Raw genomic sequence first — 25,208 nt, forward strand, 5'->3', positions numbered from 1 at the left:
TTTGTAAACACGGGAGCGCGTACATATGCCTTTAAATTACCCGTACCACTTGTATAACACACACACACACACACACTGACACACACACACACACACTGACACACACACACATATATATTTAAACATCAAGTTTTTCTGTTCACTTTCAGTGATGGACGGCCTATCTGGTGGCCTGTAATTATTCCAGTGTCTTGGGGCACAAGAGGCAAAACTGTTTGATGTTACTTTTTGTGTTTTTATTTCTGCATGCTTTATTTGGATTACTAGAAAACCTCTTTTTATTCCTTTGTGCAAATCTATTTGACCTTTATTCTTTTACTTTTAGTGAAAAACAAAACTGCCTGAGTTGGTGGGGAAGCTTCTGGACTCCAGGTCAAAAAAAACAGTCGGCAGGGTGATGACAGATGGCTGTACCAATGAGTCATTCAGATAGAAAAGGAAGCAGACACCAAGGATTCCATTCTCTGTGCTGAAATTGTGAAAAGTTGTACTCTTTAACCAGTAAGTAAATTATTAACAACAAATTATAAAATTTCATTTCAAATTTAATGTAATTTGCAATACGGTACTAGCATAGCTGAATTTGGTATTTATGATCCACTTTTGTGTAATGTTTGCAACACACACACATACATTCAAATATAAACTGCGTCTGAATCAGTGATGGACATTTCTTGTTTGATTCACTGTCTTGGAGTTTGATCAAATTTTCAAACAAATTTTGCTTTTCTTGGGTGTGTGTTTGTTTTTGTTTAGCCCTTAATTGTGATGCACAGACAGACACACACACTTAAAGACACACTCACTTTTAGGACCTTGCTTTTTTCATATTTTCTGTGAATAACCTTTGTGAATCATCAATCAACGGCCTTTTTAAGACACCCAGGGGTCCTTTTTAAGGCCTATTTTTCTCAGATATTTTGAGGTCTAACAAGGGGAGTTCCACTGTATGAGCAAGCCTTAGTTCTATGTTTAAGTATAACAATGGGTGAAGTGCATCTGACTTTATATTTGTCATATCATTTTAAAAGCCCCTAAAAAGTTTTGTTGATCATCATTCTAAAAATACAGTCATGAAATTTCTGGCTGGATACTCAGTCCTCTCTTGTGTTACAGATGCTGTGAAGCGACAGGAGGTGCTCCTTCAGCAGATAAGGACAACAACAAAGAGTTTTGTATCACTTTATGGAACTTGTTATATCTTTCAGGGTCCTAAATGGAGGGTTTCACTGGAGCAGTGACTGTTGGACAACAAGTGCAGGGTGTGTTTGGACCTCCTGGATCAACATGTGTGCAGAACTGCTTAGGGCTTGAACTTCATGGGTGTGTGTAGGAAATGTCATATTAGATTTTGATATTAACATATTCCTGTGGTGCTATATAATTTAAATTATATGAGTAAATGAATATGTCTGTATGAATGTACGTATTTGCTGTGTCATTGTGGCATAGATATATAGACCTATAGCAATAACAAGACATACATGCTGTGAATATATGCTTTTATGCTCTCCTTGTACAAATCTGAATTAACTGAAATTTTTCTTAATGGCCAAGCACAGCCAGCTCTTTTCGACCTTTACATAGGGCCACAGTCAGAGATTGTAGAGTACACAGAGACCATTCATACTTCTTTGCGCTAAGGTAGGACTGCAGGTTATGTTTTTATCACGGCTTTGTCAACATACTGTCATTTCTGTCCGGCTGACAGTGCTGCAAACATTCATTGGATTGAAAATGTGTTTGTTATTGTTTGTGAACATCCTTTTTTAAAAGACCTGGAAAAAAGCCCCAGAACAGATTATATAATACATAATAATATGTAATTGAATTTAAATTTTCTTTTCAAATCAGTGTCTTTTTACAAACTAGCCTTTGTTATTTTTGTGAGTTTAAGTCAGATATCAACACATACTGAATGCATAGTTCAGTCTTAGAGTGGGAGAATGTTTGAGGCTTAAATTGCTTTTGACAACAACAAAAGTTCCCGGTTGAATCGAGAAGCTCCCCCAAAATAATTTTATTACACATGCCTAAAGCCAGCATAGTGCAAGCAGATTTATTTGTGTATGTGCTTGTATGTACAAAGACAGATAATTTGTACAAGTGTTGGCTCTTCATTTTTAATTATTTTTTCAGGATCCTTGGGGGGTTCCACTGTATCTGTGACTTTTGGACAACATATCGAGTTCTGGTGGTTTTTTGACCTAATGGATCAACATATGTGCAGACCTGCTGAGTGCTTGAGGTAAATTGGTGCATTTAGATATATATTGTTTTGCCTACCTGAGAGATACCACCCATGTGTCATGATGTGATAAATGAACCATCTCTTCACAGGCGTGTCTATCATGTAAATGAGGTTGGTTCAAACAACATGTCTGTCAGGGATGTCATTTTCCATTGCTTATGCAAAATCTCCGAGACAAACTTCATTCTCAAAACACTCGCGAGAAAATGGCAAGCCCAAACGTGTTACGAGAATGACTTTGCATCTGTGACTTTGTAATCATGAGCAGTGGAATATATAAGGTCCCTGCCAGACCAGCTTGCCATGACCTCAATGATATGCCCATATGTGCGTGTATGGTTTAGTTACTACATGGGTTATCTCTCCGGTACGTAGGAATTGAAAACAGAATACTTCATGGCTTGCTGTGTGGCACCAGATTTACACTTACTGCTTTTCAAATATTGAAATATTCACGACGGGCGCATTGTACACGCAAGCACAAGACCAAGTGCGCACGGAAAAGATCCTGTAAACCATGTGGGAGTTCGGTGGGTTATAGAAACACGAAAATACCCAGCATGCCTCCCCCGAAATTGGCGTATGCTGCCTGAATGGCGGCCATACACGTAAAAATCCACATGAGTGAACGTGGGAGTCTTAAGCCCATGAACGAAGAAACAGAAGAAGAAAAAATATTCACTTTTACTTGTGTAAACCCAGTTACACACAGTAGACTATGTAGTGTTCTCTATTTGTATCATTGAAACGCTTCTGTCCCGTCAATCACACTTTAAATTGCCTTATATTTTGGATGACATATGCCACCCCTTTGGTATTCCACTGATAATAGTTTAATGTTTTAGCTAAATAGTTTCAGCTAATCGCTATGGAGTATGCAAACACTGGAATTATATGCGATGAAACACTCAAGCTGCTTTCTCTTGCTTACAGCTGAGAGCAGCACTGTAGCTCAGTGACTGTCGGGTGGAGGATCCAATTCTGCCTGTTTCCGACATAATGGATCAACATGAGTGCAGACCTGCTGAGCGCCTTATCTTCTTGGGTGTGTATAGATGTATATACATTAAAGGCACAGTAAGCCTCCCGTAAACCATCACAGAGCTCCCCGAGCGTCTACATACAGTACAAGCATACTTCCATTTGAACGCTCACCGAATGGGAACATCCTGGCTGCTTTCCGTCGAGCGTGAAAAATTTTCAAAGAATTTATTTTCGTGGACTTGGTCCTCTACAACAATGGCGCCTCGTTTTGGTGCTGGACGGCTGTTATGAATATTCAATACCGGAAATCACGCCCGGACAGTAAGCCTCCCGTAAACCATCACAGATACTGTCAGGCTTTTACACACAGTACAAACACCCTTCCATTTGAACGCTCACCAAACGGGAATATCCTAGGTGCCCTACGTAAAGAGCGAGCAATTTTTAAAGAATTAATTTTGCCGATTGAACTCAGGTCAAAAATGAGTTACTTCCCTTCGGGTCTCATTCTATCGATGTAAACTGGCGATAGCCGTGGATCGATGATTATCAGAATGTTTTTGGACCGTGATGCGTTTTTGCGCTAGACCTAACTTTTAAAATCTAAATAATAAATTGACAGCTTGTCACACAAACATTCTTTAATCATAAAAGAATTCTTTTTTCATCAAGACAAGATCAGTACAATTCGAAGTTGTGAAAGTTTGAAAAAAGAAAAGCCCGGAAGCAGGGTCACGCAAGGGTCGTAGTAGACGGCGGTTTATGCATATATCACCGTTCCTCTCAACAGTCAAAAACCATTGCTAGAGTTTTGGTGAACCACAGCCGTTTGTTTCGTGCATAAAAACGTGCTATTGTAGATAAGCTCACATGGAGTCGCATTCAAATGACTAACTGACGACTACATTGTGAAAAAAGGGAAACTGGATCACACTGGTTCACGATGGCTCAGGGGTAAGATAAACCACGCAAAAATAAATTATTTGAAAATTGTTCGCTCTTTATGGAGGGCACCTAGGATGTTCTCAATCGGTGAGTGTTTAAATGAAAGGGTGTTTGTACTGTAGTCTGTGTGTAAAAGCCTGACCGTATCTGTGATGGTTTATGGGAGGCTTACTGTGCCTTCAATTGTATTCATAAATTCACACACACACACACACACACATACTGACAAAGACATTCATGCCTGCACACACGCAAGGACAAACATACACGCACCAGCACGTTTCAAACCCCCACCACCACCACCCTCTCAGTCGGTGCAGCTGTTTCGGAGCCTTTAGTCATCATAATACACACACAGACGGACACAACTTTTAAAAGTTAGATATATATGCACTAAAAGCCACGGCACTTTAAGTTAGGTTTCATTATCATTCTCTTAAAGTTTGGCCCTCTTTGCTTCAGTCTGCATGCTTTCTCATAGTCATACTGCTGTGTCATTGCAGGTTTCATTCCATGCTCTGGTGTGGGTGTCATAAGCAAGAGAGCCTCCTGTTCACTTCCAGCAGATGACTGCATGGTGAAGGACCTTGATACCACTTACAGACGTCAAAGCAGCTAGCTAGATGCCATTGGAGAACAACCAAAACTATTCAGCGGGTGCCATCGGCGAACATAAATACAAGTTACAGAACAGGAAAGCAGATATCACTGGCAAAGGGAACCGGACAGCAGCTACAATAAACTTAATCAGATGCCTGTAGCAAATAATCTGGACACCAATCACAAATCAAACAGATGTGGAGGACAGAGAACATTTCATGTGATTATTGCCACATATATAACCCTGTTTTGAAAAAGAGGGACATAACCCCACACTATATACTTTCTGGTTGCATGCTGAAAACTCTCCATTGGACATTTAGTGAGTTTTGACTCACCAGGTCAGGAGAATGTCACTGATGGGGAGCATAATTAGGCTGACTTACAATGGGTAGACAGAATTGAACATTGTTGTTTTCTTGCATGGTTTTCGGGATAGACTTTACAAAGTTAACATACTGCTATGGTTTGATCAATTTCAAACATGACCACATTTGGCATTTTTTCAAAACCACATTTTTGACAAATATCAAGGATGTGTTGCGAAAGCATGTGTTCTTATTTTTCTGAAATGTTTTGAAAGCTAGATTTTTGATACTTTACAGGCTATTGAAGTTGGATGACCTGTAGATGTGACCCATGTAAAATTGACCCTCATAAACTTTTAAGTTCACAGAAAATAATAATAATAACAGAGAAATGGTATTATTTTGAATGTGTTTGAAGCAAGATCATTGTAACTCAATAACCCCCCTGCGGGTTAGGGGGAAGAATCTACCCGATGCTCCCCAGCATGCCGTAAGAGGCGACTAACGGATTCTGTTTCTCCTTTTACCCTTGTTAAGTGTTTCTTGTATAGAATATAGTCAATTTTTGTAAAGATTTTAGTCAAGCAGTATGTAATAAATGTTAAGTCCTTTGTACTGGAAACTTGCATTCTCCCAGTAAGGTCATATATGGTACTACGTTGCAAGCCCCTGAAGCAAATTTTTGATTAGTGCTTTTGTGAACAAGAAACAATTGACAAATGGCTCTATTCCATCTCCCCCCTTTCCCCATCGCGATATAACGTTGAATGGTTGAAAACGACGTTAAACACCAAATAAAGAAAGAAAGTAACTCAATAACTTTATCTGTGTAAGGTCACACACATACAGGGTTAGATGACATCAAGTCAGCTTGATAGTTTGCATTATTCAAGTTCAGATTGGGGTAGAGTTCCGGTCAATAATAGGGACAATCATTGTCTCCTTTGATTGTTCACAGAGTTTTCATGTACTGATGTATGCATGGTCACTTTCAAAGCTAATCATAGAAATTTAACTTGGCTGTAGGGGAGATAATTTTGATAAAATATGTGTTGTGCTAAAGATGAATTCCCACAAAGAAGAGTGCTATAATAAATCTGTTTTGTGCATTTTATTGTTACTTGTTCTGGTTAACAGGGTTATAAAAAATTGCATTAAAACTGTTTCTGCATTGGGACATTTACCAAAAATCAACAGCTTGGTTACTCACTGTGCAAGATGGACACCTTATTTAAAATTATTATTTAATTGTGTCTTTTACATGTAAGTGGATATTTTAAAATGTTCTTACATAAGTTTGACTATTAATGCTCTGCCAAAAAATGAAAATAAAATTTAAAACATGTGATGAACCTTTACTTTCCTACCAAATGTGACAGATTGACTGCAGCGAGTGGCCTGATCGTGCACACACACATTCAATTCACACAAAACAATTGATTCAGCAAAAATTGGGGCCACATTTACATCCAGTGCAATTTTTAAGGCTATGGTAATTTTTCAAGAAAGTACTGCAGTATACTATAGTAAAATGTAGTAAAAGTACTATAGTACAAAATCTACAGCAACAAAAGTACCACACTGTACTATAGTAAACTATAGTAAAAGTACTATAGTACAAATGTACCATGCCAAAAGTACCACGCTGTACTATAGTAAACTATAGTACAAGTACTATAGTACAAATGTACTACTACGGAAATACCACGCTGTACTACACTTTACTCTAGTAAACTAGAGTACGTGTACTCTAGTAAACTATAGTTTACTATAGTATACTATACTATAGTACATTTTGGCAAAAAAGTGCTCAAAATACTATAGTACATTTAACTGTACTATAGTTTACTATAGTATACTATAGTACATTTACCACAATGTACTATAGTACACACTAATGTATTGTACTATAGTACTTTTGTACTATAGTTTACTATAGTACTAGTACTATAGTAAACTATGGTACACCATAGTACAATTCAATGTACCATAGTACTTGTACTATAGTATACCATAGTACAATTCAATGTACCATAGTACTTGTACTATAGTAAACTATAGTATACCATAGTACTTTTACTATAGTATACTATAGTACATAGTGTGGTACTTTTTTACTTGGGTTGTGACTGGTGGTACCCACCACCAGCCACAGGCACAGTAAAAAGAGAGTTTAAATTATATTTATACTAAATAACACTTTAATCAACCAATTTTCTTGTTGGAATTGTAAATCGCTTTGAGCTGTAAATCATGACTTGCGTTATAGAAAAGTGCTTTCTTTTCTATTTTTCATTGTTAGGTGGATTTCAGCGTTTTAGTACAAGCAGTGGCTAGCAAAGACTCACTCAATGTGTGTGTGCGCTTGAAAGCGCGCGCGTGTTTGTGTGTGTCAATGTCATTGTGCCACGGTGTGTGTGTGTATGTGTGTGTGTGTGTGTGTGTGTGAGTAAGTGTGTGTGTGTGTGTGTGTGTGTGATCAAAAGTTGACGAGGGCGGGCGGGGGAGGGGGGGGGGGGGGTGGTTGGTGGGTTGGGATTGCGCCGGGGCACTAAGGACACTAATTGTTTGTAGTGCGATTCAGGCAAAACTACGGGACAGATGTTGTGCTTGCCCTTGAGTAGCTGTAAGATTCTGTGATGGCTTATATAAATTCTGGAGGATGTAATTTTGGTGCTATAAAGAACCGACGCGCTCACAAAACAAAACGAACACTAGAATTGGAAAAATAATTAAAGTTTATTGTGAATATGTCGATGTCATAGTAATTCAGAATCAGCTCATAATATCAATATATAAAAAGCTAAACATAAATCTATGGAGAGGCTGAGTAACCTATATCGGAGCGTGGCGGAAAAACTAATCTAAGTTTAGAAAGTGAATTAAAGCTAAAATGTGAAGTAGAAAGGACTAGCTTTAGTGAGAGTGCAGAACAGTAGAGTGTGAAGCGTGGAGCATGGAGCGAGAAGCGCGGAGCGTGGAGCGAGAAGCGCGGAGCGAGAAGCGCGGAGCGGTGGAAACTGATAGAAAAGAAAAAACTAAACTTAGAATTCGAAACATCAAACTAAACATCAAAGGTGTCCTAAAAACATAAACATCAAAGATGGACGACAAAATGGCGGCCGAAACAAGATGGCGGCAAATCAATAAAAAATCACCAAGACAAAAATATGTTTAGAAAAACCCTACATAGAATAAACGTAGGACACAGAAACGGAAAGAAGACAAAGAAACGGACAGAAGACACAGAGACGGAAAGAAGACAAAGAAACGAACAGAAGACACAGAAACGGACAGAAGACACAGAAACGGACAGAAGACATAACAAACAAAGATTCGAAACGAAAATTACACGAATTCGGTAAGAAGAAACGGACAAAAATGGATACTCGCCTTTGACAGCATCAATAATCTAAAACAGACTCAAGGCGAGCAACTGAACCTGAACTACAAAATAACTTAAAACAAAACTGGAGGCTGGCAGAAAACACTGGGCCCCGGAACAGAGCAAAAAAAATCTATCTATCCTAAAACATCTTGTTCCGTGAACGGCTTCCCAGTAAGTGACGACGAATACAGGCTATCCACCACAGAGGTGAACTAAAAATACTGCGCGTTACTACAATATTACTGTTGCAAAACATGCGTCCCGTGCTCTCCGGGGAAAACTCCATAGGCTGTCCAGCGTGAGCCATACAGGCACATGAAATTAATATCAGAAAAACGCCGGCCACACTACCTTGTTTATAAATTAGTTCGTTACAATATTTAACGTCATTAAAACAAAACAAAGTTCGTACCAGGACGCTCATACTTAATAAAGAAAAACTAGAGGATAAAGAGCAAGCTAGACCCGCACGCGAACCTACAGAGGTGGCTGCAAAATGGGAACAAATAGGGACAAAAGTGAAATAAGATAATAAAAGTGAAAGAACAAAAAGGGGAAGCCACCACCACGGAAAGTCGCATGCGAGTCAAGCTAAAAGCATGACTAAAAAACACAAGCAAAACAAAAAGAATCTAAATACACAGAAGGCTCCTTAGCAGGGGCATTCACATTCCCCCCTCGAAGACATCTTAGTCTTTACAAAAGTCAACATAAAAAATCAACAAAAATCATCGAATACATGCGTGGTTCAAAAACAAAATCCGAAACATTACAGAATCCTTTTGGCATTATCCAAAACGTAGCTGTTCGAAACGCACTCTCATACGTGGTTCAAAATACAAAAAATCCGAAACGTTACAGAATCCTTTCGGCATTATCCAAAACGTAGCTTGTTCGAAACGCACTCTCAATGAGTCTCAATCTAAAAAATCACACGTGTTCTTTCAACAAATGTAACATCATCTTTCGTCGGTCCGTCACTGTCAACATACCGTGTCAACATTATTCTTACACCTTTACATAACCCGCAACTCAGTATGAAAGACTGTAGTCGCAACCTACAAAATACAAAAGAAAAACATCTTCAGTCGTCTTAATCATAAGCACAGGCATCCGCACGCGGGAAGGACTAAACAAACCGATTCATTAAGCGCTTGCCTCTGTCAAGAGCTTTCGTTCCAAAATGCGGAACCAAAAACATATATACAAATGGAGAGAAACCACAAAGTCACAAAAATATTTGCATTAAGACGAAACTTTCTCCCCAAATCAAAACAGCGCCACCTGTCAAAAAGGCGAACGGATTACGTCAGACCAAAACATGCACAAACGGTCTGTCGAAAACAGTAAAGTTCACTGGGAAAGTCATTGAGTGTCCGGGTCTGCCTTCACCAGCACGGTCAGCTTAGAGATGGGGCGCCAGTAGTAGAAAGTGGAATGGCTCGTCTTCGAGGTGACCTTGACAGTCTTCAGCTTGCAAGTTCGCACGAGTCCATCGTCGCTGGGGCGAACCTCCGTCACGAGTCCAAGAGGCCAATCTGCTCTGCATACGGCTTCGTCACGTAGCACGACGACATCTCCGACAGCAACGTTACGTTGGGGAAGAAGCCACTTTCTTCTTCGTTGTGGTCTTCTTCGTTGTGGTCTTCTTCGTACTGGTCTTCTGGTACTGGTCTTCTTCGTCGTGGTCTTCTTCGTTGTGGTCTTCTTCGTACTGGTCTTCTTCGTCGTGGTCTTCTTCGTTGTGGTCTTCTTCGTACTGGTCTTCTTCGTCCTTTCCATGACATGGAGGGCGTCGGAGATGCTGGGTTCGGCGAGCGTCGTGCGATATACGGAAGCGACTGATTCACCTTCGTACTCGCTGAGACAATGTTCTGTTAGAGACACGTGCATCACGTCATGGACAGACTGTTTTGGCGACACTTGTCCCAGTATCGTCCAACCCAACGGTGTGAGAACGGCGTATGGGTCTCCCTTGATGACTCTCTCTGGCATGAATAGCTCTGCATGATCGTAGCCAATCAACAACCCGGGAGTGCAGCCTTCGAGCAACGGGGGAATCTCGCTGGCAATATGACTCAAATGCTTGATGTTACGAGCGGTCTCTGATGTTGGTATGTTCTCAGTGTCATTGGTGAGATGGTCCGTCGTGTAGAGCGTTTTCAGGTTGTGGGAAACATTGGAGTTGAGGGCCTTAACACACAATCCGGTCACTCTCTGACATTCGATATGAGTGTTCTGAGAAGTCATAGTGTTCAGCCTCAATGACGCTGGCTCAGAATGAGTGTTCAGCTTGTCACTCAAAGATTCAGTAACGAAGGAGATGCAAGACATGGTGTCAAGCAGCGCGTATGTCGTATGCTCTACCGTGGGATTCTCTTTCGTTGAAACTCTGACCGGAACAATCATGGTAGCTCTGACTGGTCTGTCTGACTTGTTGGTCGTCGCGAATGCTGATCCAGAGGCAGAAACACGGGCATCTTGACTGATACAGACAAACCTTGAAGAATCTGGCGGTCCCCGTGCATTCCGTTGCTGATTGGGAATCTTCTTCCTGTAGCTAGGCGCTCCATGCAGCATAGTGAGATGTGGGCCTTGGCACTTGTCGCATATCGCCCTGGTAGTGCAGTCTACACTTCTATGGTCAGTCTTTCTGGCACAGGAAAAGCACAAAGACGCTTCGTACATGAAGTGTTTCCTGTCCTCAACGGGAATCTCATCGAACCTCTGGCATCTGAGTAGAGGATGAGAAGAAGAGCTGGTCGGAAAACGAACGGTACAAAAGGGACAGACTTCGTCGCAGTTCGTATTCAGGACAGTTTTCGCGTGATGCTGACAAAGACATTTGTCACACTCTTGACATGCAGATGCAGTAGAACAATCCGTACTGTACGATGTTTTCTTGGGGACTGATGAACTGGCGGTCTGTGAGGTGGAAGAGGCGGCAGATTTGCTGGAGGAGAAAAGGGGCTCGCAAAGGATGTCTGCCTCTGTCTTGATGAAAGCTGACAACTCCTCAAAGGTAGGGTAGCGTTTCTTCTCGTTCTTGGTCTTGTTTACTTTCCGCACCCAGTTTCTCACCAACCAATCTGGAAGCTTGCTCATGAGTGTCTTGTGATAGGCTTGGTCTTCCAGATTCTGTAGCTGGCCTATCACTCGGCTAGCCACAAGGCATTGTCCAAGAAAGTCCGAGAAGGCGCGGAGGGCTTGTCCATCTTTGGGTTTGATAACCGGCCATGCATCTAGTTTCTCTCGGAAGGCTCTGGCAACGACGAAAGAACTGCCGAATCTTTCCTCCAGCGTCTGAAGGGCCTGCTGATAGGCCTGGGCATCCCTGATCAGAAAGAGTCCCTTGACCGCATCCTTCGCCGGACCGTCCAAGTACTTCTCCAAGTAGAGGAGCTTTTCCTCTGCAGAAACGCCCTGCCGCTCAATCAAAAGAGTGAATGAGGACCTCCAGAGAGGGTACGTCAAAGGATCTCCTGAAAACGTAGTGGGCTCCTGCGTCGGTAACCTGTTGATCAGGAGAGCCTCAGCTAGAGTACGAGCTAGGGCAGAACCCTCGGAGAGCGCTGGCTGGCCTTGCATCTGAGGAAGGTATGCATCTTGCCCGTAGTAGACGTCTGAAGGGCTCGTGACCGGAGTCTCTTGAAAACCATGCTGTGTGTAGTCAGTGTCAGGAGCAAAGCTTGCAGCGTGGTCATATTGCTGCGTTTGCATGGGAGGATGCATGACAGAAGGCCCATATGCAAAGCTTGGCACATAGGTCGGAGACTCTCGGGAGGTCATGGCAGGAAAAGGACCAGGGAAAGGCCCGGGAAAAGGTCTCGCTGATGGATTGAGGGATTTGTGAGGGAAACGGGAAGGCGCGTAGATCTGGCGAGGACGATCTTCGTGGCTTGGAATCTCAGCTTTGACAAACTGAGGCCGAAAGGAGGTCGCGAATTGGCCTCCGACTCTTGTCGTCATCGTGGTGGCTGTAGTCATCGTCGTAGTGGTAGGAGCCGTGGCTGTGACCGCTGCTGGAAGTGGGTGAGAAGCGGAGACAGGTTGAGCAAGGGTCCTGGAGATGCCTCGAAGAGTGTCGCGGATATCCTCGGCGGCCGACTGGAGATGCGAAGGGGCATAAGCCCTGACCTCCGTGGGCTGCTGAAGTGGCGGGAGTCCAGGCTTGGCTGCCGCAGGCTGATGTTGCCCAGAGACGAGGGTGTTGGCTGCTGGCTGGTGACGCGGGCGGGCGTAGGTGTCGGCTGTCGCAGGCTTATATGTATCTTGTGTGTGCTGTGTGTGCCTATCATACCCTACCGCCACATCTCCTATGCTCTCTATGTGTGTACCTACATGCAGGGTGCTGTGAGTACCTAGGTACCTATCAATGGGGCTGTCACGAGGTAGCTGAGGCATGAATCTTTCTCTAGCCCTTTGCTGGTCTTCTATGTCAGTTTTAAGGATCTTAAAAACTTCATGCTCTTCTTGCATCTTGCCTTCTCTCTCCACCCTCTCTAGTGCAGCCTTAACTTCCTTTTCCTTTTTCTTCCAAGCTAACCTTTCATCTTGAGCTTCTCTCTCCAACTCTCTTTCAAACTCTGCCTTCTTCTCTGCCGCCAAAGCTTTGGACCTAGAAGCCTTCTCCTCTAAAAGCAAAAGAGTCTCTTCTTGTCTAGCCCTTTCATCTGCGACCATTTGCTGGGACCTAAATCTCGCTGCACTCACCGCCAAAGCAGCATCTAGAGAAACCTCTCTAGCACCTCCAGAAGCGACTGTGGAAGTCAAGTCCGAGCTGGAGGCGTACGGGTCTAACTTGGGAAAGAGACTGCGGTATTGTTCTTTGAGTGTCTCCGTTTGCATGTGCATATCGCTCAAATCCTCTTCTATAGCTACATCACTTTCAGCCACTTGACAAAGCCTCGAGTTCGCTACATTAAGCTCGTTTAGGCGCTCACAGAGGGTTATTTTTTGAGCTTTAAGGACTCTCCTTAGGTCTGGTGTTTCCCTAAAGGCTGTGCACAACTCGCTGATCGTATTCTTATGAGCTCGGCTTAGGGCCCAGTACTTGTCTGACAGTTCCCTCACCTCAGCATTAAGTCTAGCCCTAACAATGGCGGGGCCTCTTTCTTCTCTACTTCGTTGAGCGAGATGCTCTGCACTTGCAGCCTGTTGGGAGGGCTCAGTTCCTAAACCTTCCTGTGTAGGAGAATGTTCAGCTTGAGAGGGAAAGTTATCTGAATTCAAAGTGTCTTGGGTCTGAGTGGGTTCAGCTAGAGACTCTCCCTGAGCGCCATCATGGTCGCCTTCATTCTTACGACTATCAGTGTCCGAAGCAAAATGTTCATCCCTTTCTAACTTCAAAGTGTAAGGGGATAGCTCGGCACTCTCATGAGAAGGTAATTTCTCATCCATACTTTAAGTCAAGTGAAAACGTAGAGGTTAACAAAGACTTGCGAAATATAGAGAAACAAAATTCAAAACGGCACACCTCGGGTCACTCACTAGAGGGGAAGAAATCCTTAGTACGAAGTGTGCAATGCTATGGTCAACAAACCTAAAATAATGCCTAAGTTGCTCTGCTCTGGGCCCGACAAATAAATTAAAATATTGTTCGCTAGATGCGAAAGACAGTTCCTTTAAGACAAAAGGTTCATGATCTCTTCACAAGATTCGTAAGGATAAGAAGTTCAAAGGTCAGTGGCCCTAATCACAGGCCTACAAAAGTTCATAAAGCTCTTTGTCGAAAACAATCCAAAATGTTCCAAAAAATATCAAAGTTTCCACTGTGCTTGCCCTTGAGTAGCTGTAAGATTCTGTGATGGCTTATATAAATTCTGGAGGATGTAATTTTGGTGCTATAAAGAACCGACGCGCTCACAAAACAAAACGAACACTAGAATTGGAAAAATAATTAAAGTTTATTGTGAATATGTCGATGTCATAGTAATTCAGAATCAGCTCATAATATCAATATATAAAAAGCTAAACATAAATCTATGGAGAGGCTAAGTAACCTATATCGGAGCGTGGCGGAAAAACTAATCTAAGTTTAGAAAGTGAATTAAAGCTAAAATGTGAAGTAGAAAGGACTAGTTTGAGTGAGAGTGCAGAACAGTAGAGTGTGAAGCGTGGAGCATGGAGCGAGAAGCGCGGAGCGGTGAGCGAGAAGCGCGGAGCGAGAAGCGCGGAGCGGTGGAAACTGATAGAAAAGAAAAAACTAAACTTAGAATTCGAAACATCAAACTAAACATCAAAGATGTCCTAAAAACATAAACATCAAAGATGGACGACAAAATGGCGGCCGAAACAAGATGGCGGCAAATCAATAAAAAATCACCAAGACAAAAATATGTTTAGAAAAACCCTACATAGAATAAACGTAGGACACAGAAACGGAAAGAAGACAAAGAAACGGACAGAAGACACAGAGACGGAAAGAAGACAAAGAAACGGACAGAAGACACAGAAACGGACAGAAGACACAGAAACGGACAGAAGACATAACAAACAAAGATTCGAAACGAAAATTACACGAATTCGGTAAGAAGAAACTGACAAAAATGGATACTCGCCTTTGACAGCATCAATAATCTAAAACAGACTCAAGGCGAGCAACTGAACCTGAACTACAAAATAACTTAAAACAAAACTAGAGGCTGGCAGAAAACACTGGGCCCCGGAACAGAGCAAAAAAATCTATCTATACTAAAACATCTTGTTCCGTGAACGGCTTCCCAGTAAGTGACGACGAATACAGGCTATCCACCACAGAGGTGAACTAAAAATACTGCGCGTTACTACAATATTACTGTTGCAAAACATGCGTCCCGTGCTCTCCGGGGAAAACTCCATAGGCTGTCCAGCGTGAGCCATACAGGCACATGAAATTAATATCAGAAAAACGCCGGCCACACTACCTTGTTTATAAATTAGTTCGTTACAATATTTAACGTCATTAAAACAAAACAAAGTTCGTACCAGGGCGCTCATACTTAATAAAGAAAAACTAGAGGATAAAGAGCAAGCTAGACCCGCACGCGAACCTACAGAGGTGGCTGCAAAATGGGAACAAATAGGGACAAAAGTGAAATAAGATAATAAAAGTGAAAGAACAAAAAGGGGAAGCCACCACCACGGAAAGTCGCATGCGAGTCAAGCTAAAAGCATGACTAAAAAACACAAGCAAAACAAAAAGAATCTAAATACACAGAAGGCTCCTTAGCAGGGGCATTCACAGATGTTTATGTAACCTTGCAAACAAGTGTTCTGACCCCCACCCCTTCACCCGCATTCAAACACTTGGGTCAGTGCTCTTCCAACTGACCTGCTAGGCTCACAAATGATTTGTATCTTCACCTTTTTTCAGCCAAGATATGGGGTGGGGCGGGAAACATTTTTGAGTAAGAAAAAAAGGAAACGCTTTAAAAAAAAAATTGTTAAAGGTATTGTGAACAGTGAACTTATCTGTATTCAAATGTGGTTTAATTTGTGATGACATTTTGTGTTATAACGTTTTTACCACTAAATTAAAACAGTCTGGTTTTCTTCGCGTTTTCGATGTACACTCTTGATATATAAATACTGACACTCCTCTTACAAACTGTTTGATCCACCCTGGTGTGTGTGTGTATGTGTGTGTGTGTGTGCGTGTTTGTGATTAGTGGGGTGGGCGGGTGGTGGAGGGGGGTGGTATTGGATCGGGGGGGAGGGGGGGGTGGGGAGGGGTTGGCAGGGGGTATCGGTGCACTAAAGGCACCAAGTTTGGGTGTTTGTGTTTGTATTGCGATTCAGAGAAAACTACTATACAGATTTTTATGAAACTCTGCACACTTCTCCCTACCACCTGACCTACTGGGCTCCCAAATGAATGTTTTCATCAATTTTTGTCAGTCAAGATATGGGGGTGGGGGTGGTGCGGGGATAATTGTGGAGTAAGCAATAAGGAAACATGCACGTTATGGTTTTCTTAGGTATTGCAACGGTATATATAGTGAAGTTAGCTGTGTTCAAATTTGTTTATGATCTGTCGAGCCAATTTTGTGTTACAGCGTTTTTGAGTGATAATTGTGTGTACGCTCTCGCCAATCCTGGATAATTTTCGGCATGCACATTGATAAGTACCGTATTATAATAAAGTGATACTCTCCATTATTTTAACTACACAAAGTAATGTTTTATTGATCTTTTCTAAAGATAAAAATGTCAGTTACGATGACGTTACGAATTACAGTGTTTTCTGTAAGGTCATATGTGTCCACCCGGTACCCCCCAAAACTGACAAAACACTTATAAAAAAAAAATGAATAAGAAAACAACGTTTTTTGTCTGTCTGCAGTTGTGGACATATAGCTTAGAGAAACATGTGCTCAAAATGTGTAATGGATTTCACGTGCGATTTTTTTTCTTGGGTTGAGGAGAGGGGGTGGGGTGGGTGTATGCCCCTTGATCGATCAGTCTCGGGCGCTCTGCGACCTCGATTTACACTATTGAATTATAAAAACACCCCCCTTACAAACTAACTGATCTACCCTGGTGTATATATATATATATATGTGTGTGTGTGTGTGTGTGTGTGTGTGTGTGTGTGTGTGGTGTGCGATTCATAGACATTTACTGGACAGATCTTCATGAAACTTTGCACACAAATGTTCCGACCCCCAACCCTTCACCCTGATTCAAACTCATGTATCACAAGTCCAGCGCTCTACCAACTGACCTACAGCGCTCCCAAATTATTTCTTTTTATCATTTTTGTCAGTCAAGATAATGGGGGTGGGGTTGGTACGGGAATAATTGTGAAGCAGACAATAAGGCAACAACTTATTTTGTTTACAGGGATTGTATATGTATACAGTGAACTTAGCTGTGTTCAAGTTTAGTTATGTTTCTGTCGAGCGAATTTTTTTTAAATACGTTTTTACTACTAAAGGAGTGATAATTTTATGTGTACGCCCTCGATAAACCTCGATCATTTTCTGAAAATGCACGTTGATAAGTACCGTTTTATGATAAAGTTATACTCTCCATTCATTTATATACACAAACTAATGTTTCATTTATTATTTGTAGAGCTAAATATGTCAGTTGGGATCATGTTAAGAATCGCAGTGTTTTTCGCAAAATCGTACTTGACAACCCCCAGTAAAAAAATTCTAAAAAAAAGTTAATACGTCAACCTCTTTTTTTCTTTGCACAGATGTGTCCATATTGCTTAGAGGAACCTGTGCACAAAATGTGTAATGTTTCTTTCACGCGATTTGAACACACAAGTAACCCCTTAAGAATCGCAGTGTTTTTCGCAAAATCGTACTTGACAACCCCCGGTAAAAAAATTCTAAAAAAAAAATTAATACGTCGACCCCCTTTTTTCTTTGCACAGATGTGTCCATATTGCTTAGAGGAACCTGTGCACAAAATATGTAATGTTTCTCACACGCGAATTCTTTTTAAATACGTTTTTACTACTAAAGGAGTGATAATTTTATGTGTACGCCCTCGATAAACCTCGATCATTTTCTGAAAATGCACGTTGATAAGTACCGTTTTATGATAAAGTTATACTCTCCATTCATTTATATACACAAACTAATGTCTCATTTATTATTTGTAGAGCTAAATATGCCAGTTGGGATCATGTTAAAAATCGCAGTGTTTTTCGCAAAATCGTACTTGACAACCCCCAGTAAAAAAATTCTAAAAAAAAAGTTAATACGTCGACCCCCTTTTTTCTTTGCACAGATGTGTCCATATTGCTTAGAGGAACCTGTGCACAAAATGTGTAATGTTTCTGACGAGCGATTTGAACACACAAGTAACCCCTTAATTCTTTTAATTTAGTATTAAATCAGTTTGTTTTTTTGAACAGCCGGGGGGGGGGGGGGGGTGGGGGTGGGGGGGGGGGGGTGGGGGTGTCGGGGACGTCCGGAACCCCTGTAACACCCACCCCCACCCCCCACCCCTGATCTCTCTCTCTATCTCTCTCTTTCTCTCTCTCAATAAACATTGCTTATTATGTCACCCTCGAAAAATAAATATCAATTCAATTCTCTCTCCCTCTCTCTGTTCGCGCGCGCGTGCGTGTGTGTGTGTGTGTGTGTGTGTGTGTGTGTGTGTGTGTGTGTGCGTGAGTGTGTGTATATATTTGATACATTTACAAGGAAAACTCTAAATACTTCCAGATATACCCGCAACGCTTTTGAGACACGATGGCTCGTTCACGACGCAAAAAAGGACGGTGAAAGTTGAAGATTCTTCAGCCAGTTACATCACTTCAACTATGAATCCAGCACTCTAACTATGGCGCCAGTTGCTCTAACAGAAGTCGAGGGTGGGACCACAGTAGCAGCACTTCCTGAACTTGAAATGACTACCTATCTACCATGTGACACGAATTTGCCTACGGACAACATCGGGAGTGACAAACAAACATTTTCGGCATCGAGCGAAATGAGACGAGTTTCTACCAGTGCATCGATGGAAGCCTTGAGAGAGGATGATGATAATGCGTCATCCGCTGTGATGACGCCACTAACGGCCTACGTGATGATTGGTGGGATTGTATGCGTCTTGCTCATCGTCATCGTTATAACCATTCTTGTGGGGATTGTTTTCAGGCGAATAGGTACGTACGTAATGATTATCGCAAAGCATGTTTTGGACGTTGACCCTCTGTCTTTCTGTCTGTCTGTACGCGTCTCTGCCTCTCTTTGCTCTGTCTGTCTGGCCACCTGTTTCTGCCCCCACCCCCACCCCCCCCCCCCCCCTCCTCTCTCTCTCTCTTTGCCTGTGGTAGCGTGCAAGTCCACTGACACATAGATATCAAACGGCCATTATACCACAACCAGTCAAACTCGGGCGTAGTGATAAAGCATCTACTTTTAAGTTATTGTGACGTGTCAACACTGACTTGTGCGATCAAAGGAGCTTGTGATCAAAGCGCCGACGGTGGATCAAATCCTTTATTCGTCCTGTACTATTACTAGTGAATACTAGTAGTAATAGTACAGGAAGGATTACGGAATAGATCGACCGACGCTTTGATACAAGCTCCTGTGGGTGCGATCAAATCCCGTAGGTTTGACCGGTTTACGATTTCTTTTCGTGTGCTTTTTCACATACCGCCGGTGTAACACGAGAAAATTACTCCCACGAGATTTTTACTCCGGAGTAAACATTTCGTACGAAAAAGTTACTCCCTTTACGAAAAAAGCACTCCCCCATTACATGAGAAAATTACTTCCCAAGACAGGTGAGTTTAGAGTAAACATTTCGTACAAAAATGTTACTCCCCCGATGAATAAATAACGAATATATTACTTCACCCCAACACAAGCAATTTAACTTCCCATGCCAGGTGTACGAAATTTTTACTCCCTTGTCCCCTGTTAGTCTTGGTGGTGGAAGGGGTGGAAGGAAGGTAGCGCGACATTCGTGTGCGCGAGATCATGATTGGCATTATCCCTTCGCCCGCATCCCATTTTTGCGTACGAGATATTTACTGGAAGTAAAAACAATGGGGAGTAAAAATTTCGTGGAGAAAGTAATTTGTTCGTGCCTTGGGGAGTTCTTTTTTTCATACGAAAAGTGTACTCGGAGTAAGAATTTCGTACGAAATATTTACTCCGGAGTACATTTTTCGTGGAGTAAAAATTTCGTGTTACACCGGTACATATTTTCGGCTAACAGTAACTGAACCGTCAATGGCGTGCAGGGATGTCACTAGAATTTAATTTCTTCGACAAATTTGCAGAAATTGACCATCCAAGTTTTTGCTATATGTGACCCTCCACCACGAAATGAGTCGCATGTCACCTTGCGCGGTTCTGCGCTAGGCTTAATAAAAATCCGGGGAGTGTCTGGTAACAGTGTGAGGGTCACCTTAGTCACAGGCTTATAACTCAAACAGTTTTTGCTCTTTTCTAAAACGGTTTTCACTACTGGATAGAGCATACAAAACTCTTTAGAAAAATGTAAAAATATGAAAATCATGCAAAAGTGGCATGCGACTCATTCCGTGGTGGAGGGTCATATATTTTGAAGTTTCATGCAACCATGCTATTTTCTGAAAGTTGCATGCAGTCACCTCTCCCGCAGCCTGAAACATGTTGGTGATCCCGCAATTACGGCAAAGTTGTTTGGCGATTGAAAATAACTTCTAGCCGTTTCGCTTTTAGCGATTGCTGACTCCAAAGGACATCCTTCTCATATCGCCTCAGGACTTTTGAAGGCACAGTCCTTCCCATGGACATTTTTGGCCATTTCCTCAGATTGCGCTAGGTGATTGCATGGGATCAGAACATCCCTCCATTTGGACACGTACCGAAAATCAATGTCCTGGCTGCTTCCAGTGCAGAGCGAGCTAGAACTTAAATTGGTTCAGTAAACATTTTTATTCAGCAAAATTACATACACCAAAGCCGCATACAATCAATTAGTAAATGGAGCACAACGTGGGGTTTTTTTCTTTTTTTTTCTCATATTTTTAAAAACAATTTTTCTAGATTATTTTATATAACTATAAGTGGTCATTGTCTATGAATTGTTTTTAATGCTTGTATGTTATTTCTTACGAGAAAACTTTTTATATAAAATGTTAAATTTTAATGTCTAATGTGTAAAGCGCCATGAGACTGTCATTCGGCGGTGAACAGCGCTATAAAAGAATGTTTTATTATGATTATTATTATTAAACAAGCAAAGCTTATAAACGTGCTCTTAAAAGCAATATGATATTTGGTTTGGCGGACGATACGGGGAACTGTAGAAGGGAGAACTTGAATTCATTTCTTAAAAGCCGCGTACCGTTCAAATCTATATTGTGTATGTTCACTACTGTTTGCTTTTGGATTTACTTTCCTAAAGTGTGTACTAAAGAGTCCTCGATAGGCAAACATTTCGTGACACCAGATAAATCTTGTATGTACAGCCAAGTTGGTCTTTGTGAGTACAGATTTTTTTTAAATTTTTTATCTTTCTTTCTTTATTTGGTGTTTAACGTCGTTTTCAACCACGAAGGTTATATCGCGACAGGGAAGGGGGGGAGATGGGATAGAGCCACTTGTTAATTGTTTCTTGTTCACAAAAGCACTAATAAAAAAATTGCTCCAGGGGCTTGCAACGTAGTACAATATATGACCTTACTGGGAGAATGCAAGTTTCCAGTACAAAGGACTTAACATTTCTTACATACTGCTTGACTAAAATCTTTACAAACATTGACTATATTCTATACAAGAAACACTTAACAAGGGTAAAAGGAGAAACAGAATCCGTTAGTCGCCTCTTACGACATGCTGGGGAGCATCGGGTAAATTCTTCCCCCTAACCCGCGGGTAATATTTTTTTTAATGGTATATACCTTTCAAAACATTGTTATTTTACAGGACGCTACCGGAGCTTTTCCAAACGTCCTTCCGTTCGCAAACGACGTCGCAAAACAGACTGCGACATCGTGCGACGTGCGCCATGCGCGTCGCGACCTGCGCGGGAATCCGCCCTCTACAGGCGAAGTAACAACATCTACGAGCTCATCGGCGGTGACGATGATGGCAGTTCTCTCAGTGAGTATTTGGGGTTGTAGTTGTAATGTTTGTAATTGTGGTGTGTGTATGAAGCGATTGAGTGTTTTGGCGGAGAAAAGATTGATGGAAAGAGGAGGCTGTTTGTGTGTGTGTGTGTGTGTGTGTGAGTGTGTGTGTGTGCGTGTGTGTGCGTGTGTTTGTGCAGGGGAGATCTTTGAGTGAGTCGTTTAGGTCAATATGTAATGATGGTTGATTGGTTGTTTTATAACGTCCTGCCACACGTATTGTAAACTTTGGTGTATGGGGTGGAAGTGCAGGAAAGCGGGTATGAGATAGAGATTGAGCGGTAGGGAGGAGGAAATATGTGTGCGTGTGCGTGTGTGTGTATGTGTGCCGGCTTTCGTGCGTACTTGCGTGCATGCACGTGTGTGTCCTAATTCATTTGTTCATGTTCGTATTCGCTGATTCTTATGTATATCTACAAATAGAAGGATCCTCTTGTACCATTTTGTCATTCTGCTTTCGATACATTTCAGACGACCTCACTACGTTCTTTGACTCGTCTTCAGAGTCGGGGAGTCTGGACTCGGACGGTTATCTTCATCCCGTCGCGTCTGCACTAGAAACAGCAAACACTTCTTCGTCAACAACAACAACGGCCACAGTCTCAGAAACACCAAACCCTGGACTGACACCAGTAAAGATGACGTCAGAGACGGCAGACCTCACTCTGGACCCTGCTACGTCAGAGAATACTGTATCTGCGAAACCTTCTCTTCTGACTTCTGCAGCACTGGAGACTGCTCTATCAGAACTGGCTTCGTCTAAAGGCCCTGCGACTATGGAGACAACTTTGTCAGATGTGGCGCCTTCAACGACAAATGCTGCAATGATGAGCGCTGCATTGGGGACAGCAGCTTCGGACTGGACTCTTGCTGATCTGGAAGGCATGGAGGCATTCATGTTAGGGCCAACGGCTTCAGTGATGCCTGCTGCTGTGACGGCAAGAGCAACTTCTGTCGTACCCTACATCAATGTGTCAAAGGTGACCGCTTCAGCGACAGGCGTAGCTGAAAGAAAAGCCCCCTCTGCGATGTCGCGGCGTTTTGTACAGAATGCTTCTGCTGGGAATCCCAGTCATCACGACAAAGCTGCTTCCATGTCAAATGATCCCTTAGAGGCTGCGACTACCTCTGAGTTCAAAATGGGTACACCTCAAGTCTCTGGTCTGATCGCAACGGACCTACAGACTGCGACTGCTGAAGCAACGCATTCTTCTCCAGAGACAACATCCATGTCAATGACAACGGCTGCTACAGACACAGCGATCCCACCTGCCTCTCAGGTAACTGGACCAAGCTCAACAGGTCCCTACGAAGCAACGAGCGACACCATGAGGACAACAATGATCTCGGATACGACTTCAGCTACATCGTCTGCTCAGTCTGGGCAGGGAGCCAAACCTGCGAAGAAACCTCGACACACAGCCAATACATCTGCGTCCCAGAGGACCAAAACATCATCTGTACTGCCTGCCGGCTTTTCCAGTGAGACACCCTTGTCAGAGAAGACGTGTGCTCCAGTCTTACCTTCTGCAGGAATATCAGGGAAGACGACTGCATCGCAAAGAAAAAGCGCTCCAGCCAAATGTTCTCCTTGCATTTCAGGGGAGAGAATTTCGTCGCAGAAGACTAACGTCCCGGCGACATACATATCACGGGAGAGTAATCTGCCCCACACGAGAAGCGTTTCTGCCACAAGGATGTCAGGAGAGACAACTGCTGCAGCCCCAGAGATGACAAGAGAGCAGGCAAGGGAAACAAGCAAGATCTCAGCAACAAAAAGAGCGCATGGGACATCTTACAGGCGACATACAACAAACTCGGTTCAGTTTCCAATCGTAAAGGACGAGCCACCGTATGAAAATATCAGAAACAGGTCACAGAGTGTGCGGGACAGGCTCTATGTTCCCACAGCTTTGACTGTGCATAATTTCGGTAACATAGAACTGTGAGCTTACAGGTGAAACAAACAAGACCTCCAGACCTCAAATTGAGAAGACAGCACAGTTTGTTCTGCAAACCGGACTCACAATTTGACAAGTCGGCGACTTATAGAAGATAAAGCGACATCAAAAAGGCTGCAAAAGCATCACGGCAGGATAATGTACAAAAAACATCTTGCAGGAGACATGAAGACGCTCGCACTGCGGCAAGATGGCACGAGCTATTCAAAGAAAGTATACATGAGCGCTCTACGTTCCCATTTCTCTTACTTATTTGCATACTTTCTGCTTCCTATCCAATAAGGGTCAAGTTCTTTGTTCCTGCAGCATTTTGTTCCTGCAGTTCTTTCATGCCATACAAAACTGATTTGTTTTGACACTTCAGTAATAATTAAAGTTGTTTGGGACAAAGATACACTTCATTTACAATCAGTTTTGTTGTGGACAAAGACGCAGTTTTAGTGACCTAGATCGTGAATCTACTGTGTAGTATTAGACATCTTCTACGGACACGCTGCCGGAATCCACTTTGATGCCACTGCCATGCAGCAATGCAAAGCATACGTCCTGCACATGCACATGGAGGTGTCTATTCGCTCAAGACTAAAAACTTGGTGACCTCTCATATGATAACTGACAGCAAATAGTGTGTATTTGTTCCTAAAATTACATTAATACAAACTGCATGCCCTTTTTCACATTTGATAAAATATTCAGATCTGACATAAACGTGCAGATCGTACAGACATAAACGTAAGGATCCAGAGTGTAAGAGTGTGACAAAAGTTTCAACGCAGGGAAAGAAAGAATCTCAGGCTAGCGACCACAGGAGCAAGCATCCTCTTCTATCATCATCATACTTTGGTATCAGTGTCAATCCAGCTTTTTAAATATAAGCGTATACCAGGTAAATGATGCACATTGAAACCGAAAGTGACAGTACCTTAGACGCGGGTGCGCGCGCGTGTGTAGTGTGTGACCTTGATGCATTAAAAGTTAAACTATTATTCTCGTGTTTTTCTTTTCTTTTCTTTGTTTTACAAATTCAGATTGTTTTTCATGAATGTATTACGTGACATTCTATTCGATTGATACACCATTACCCCCCCCCCCCCCCTCATTCGTTTAATATGTGCATATTTTTCATACATATCCTTTGTGTAATATGTCTCTGTAAAGTACGGGGTTTAAATTAAATGTTACGTCAATGTGTTCATTG

At 42.3% G+C, this 25,208-nt stretch overlaps 1 protein-coding gene and 1 long non-coding RNA gene across 2 annotated transcripts; both read left to right on the forward strand.

Moving 5' to 3' along the window:
- The first annotated feature begins 229 nt into the window (after positions 1–229).
- Positions 230–6,433, forward strand: LOC138979977 (uncharacterized). The gene is made up of 5 exons (XR_011460199.1): positions 230–501; positions 1,209–1,323; positions 2,140–2,248; positions 3,185–3,296; positions 4,684–6,433. It is a non-coding gene; the product is annotated as an uncharacterized lncRNA (long non-coding RNA).
- A 12,214-nt stretch (positions 6,434–18,647) lies between these two features.
- Positions 18,648–24,996, forward strand: LOC138979978 (uncharacterized). The gene is made up of 3 exons (XM_070352741.1): positions 18,648–19,085; positions 21,847–22,023; positions 22,521–24,996. The coding sequence occupies exons 1-3, from the start codon at positions 18,761–18,763 to the stop codon at positions 23,996–23,998; spliced, it is 1,980 nt and encodes a 659-aa protein (XP_070208842.1). The 5' UTR covers positions 18,648–18,760; the 3' UTR covers positions 23,999–24,996.
- Positions 24,997–25,208: the final 212 nt, after the last annotated feature.

This window comes from Littorina saxatilis, linkage group LG11, assembly GCF_037325665.1.
Source record: "Littorina saxatilis isolate snail1 linkage group LG11, US_GU_Lsax_2.0, whole genome shotgun sequence".
Taxonomy (NCBI): domain Eukaryota; kingdom Metazoa; phylum Mollusca; class Gastropoda; order Littorinimorpha; family Littorinidae; genus Littorina; species Littorina saxatilis.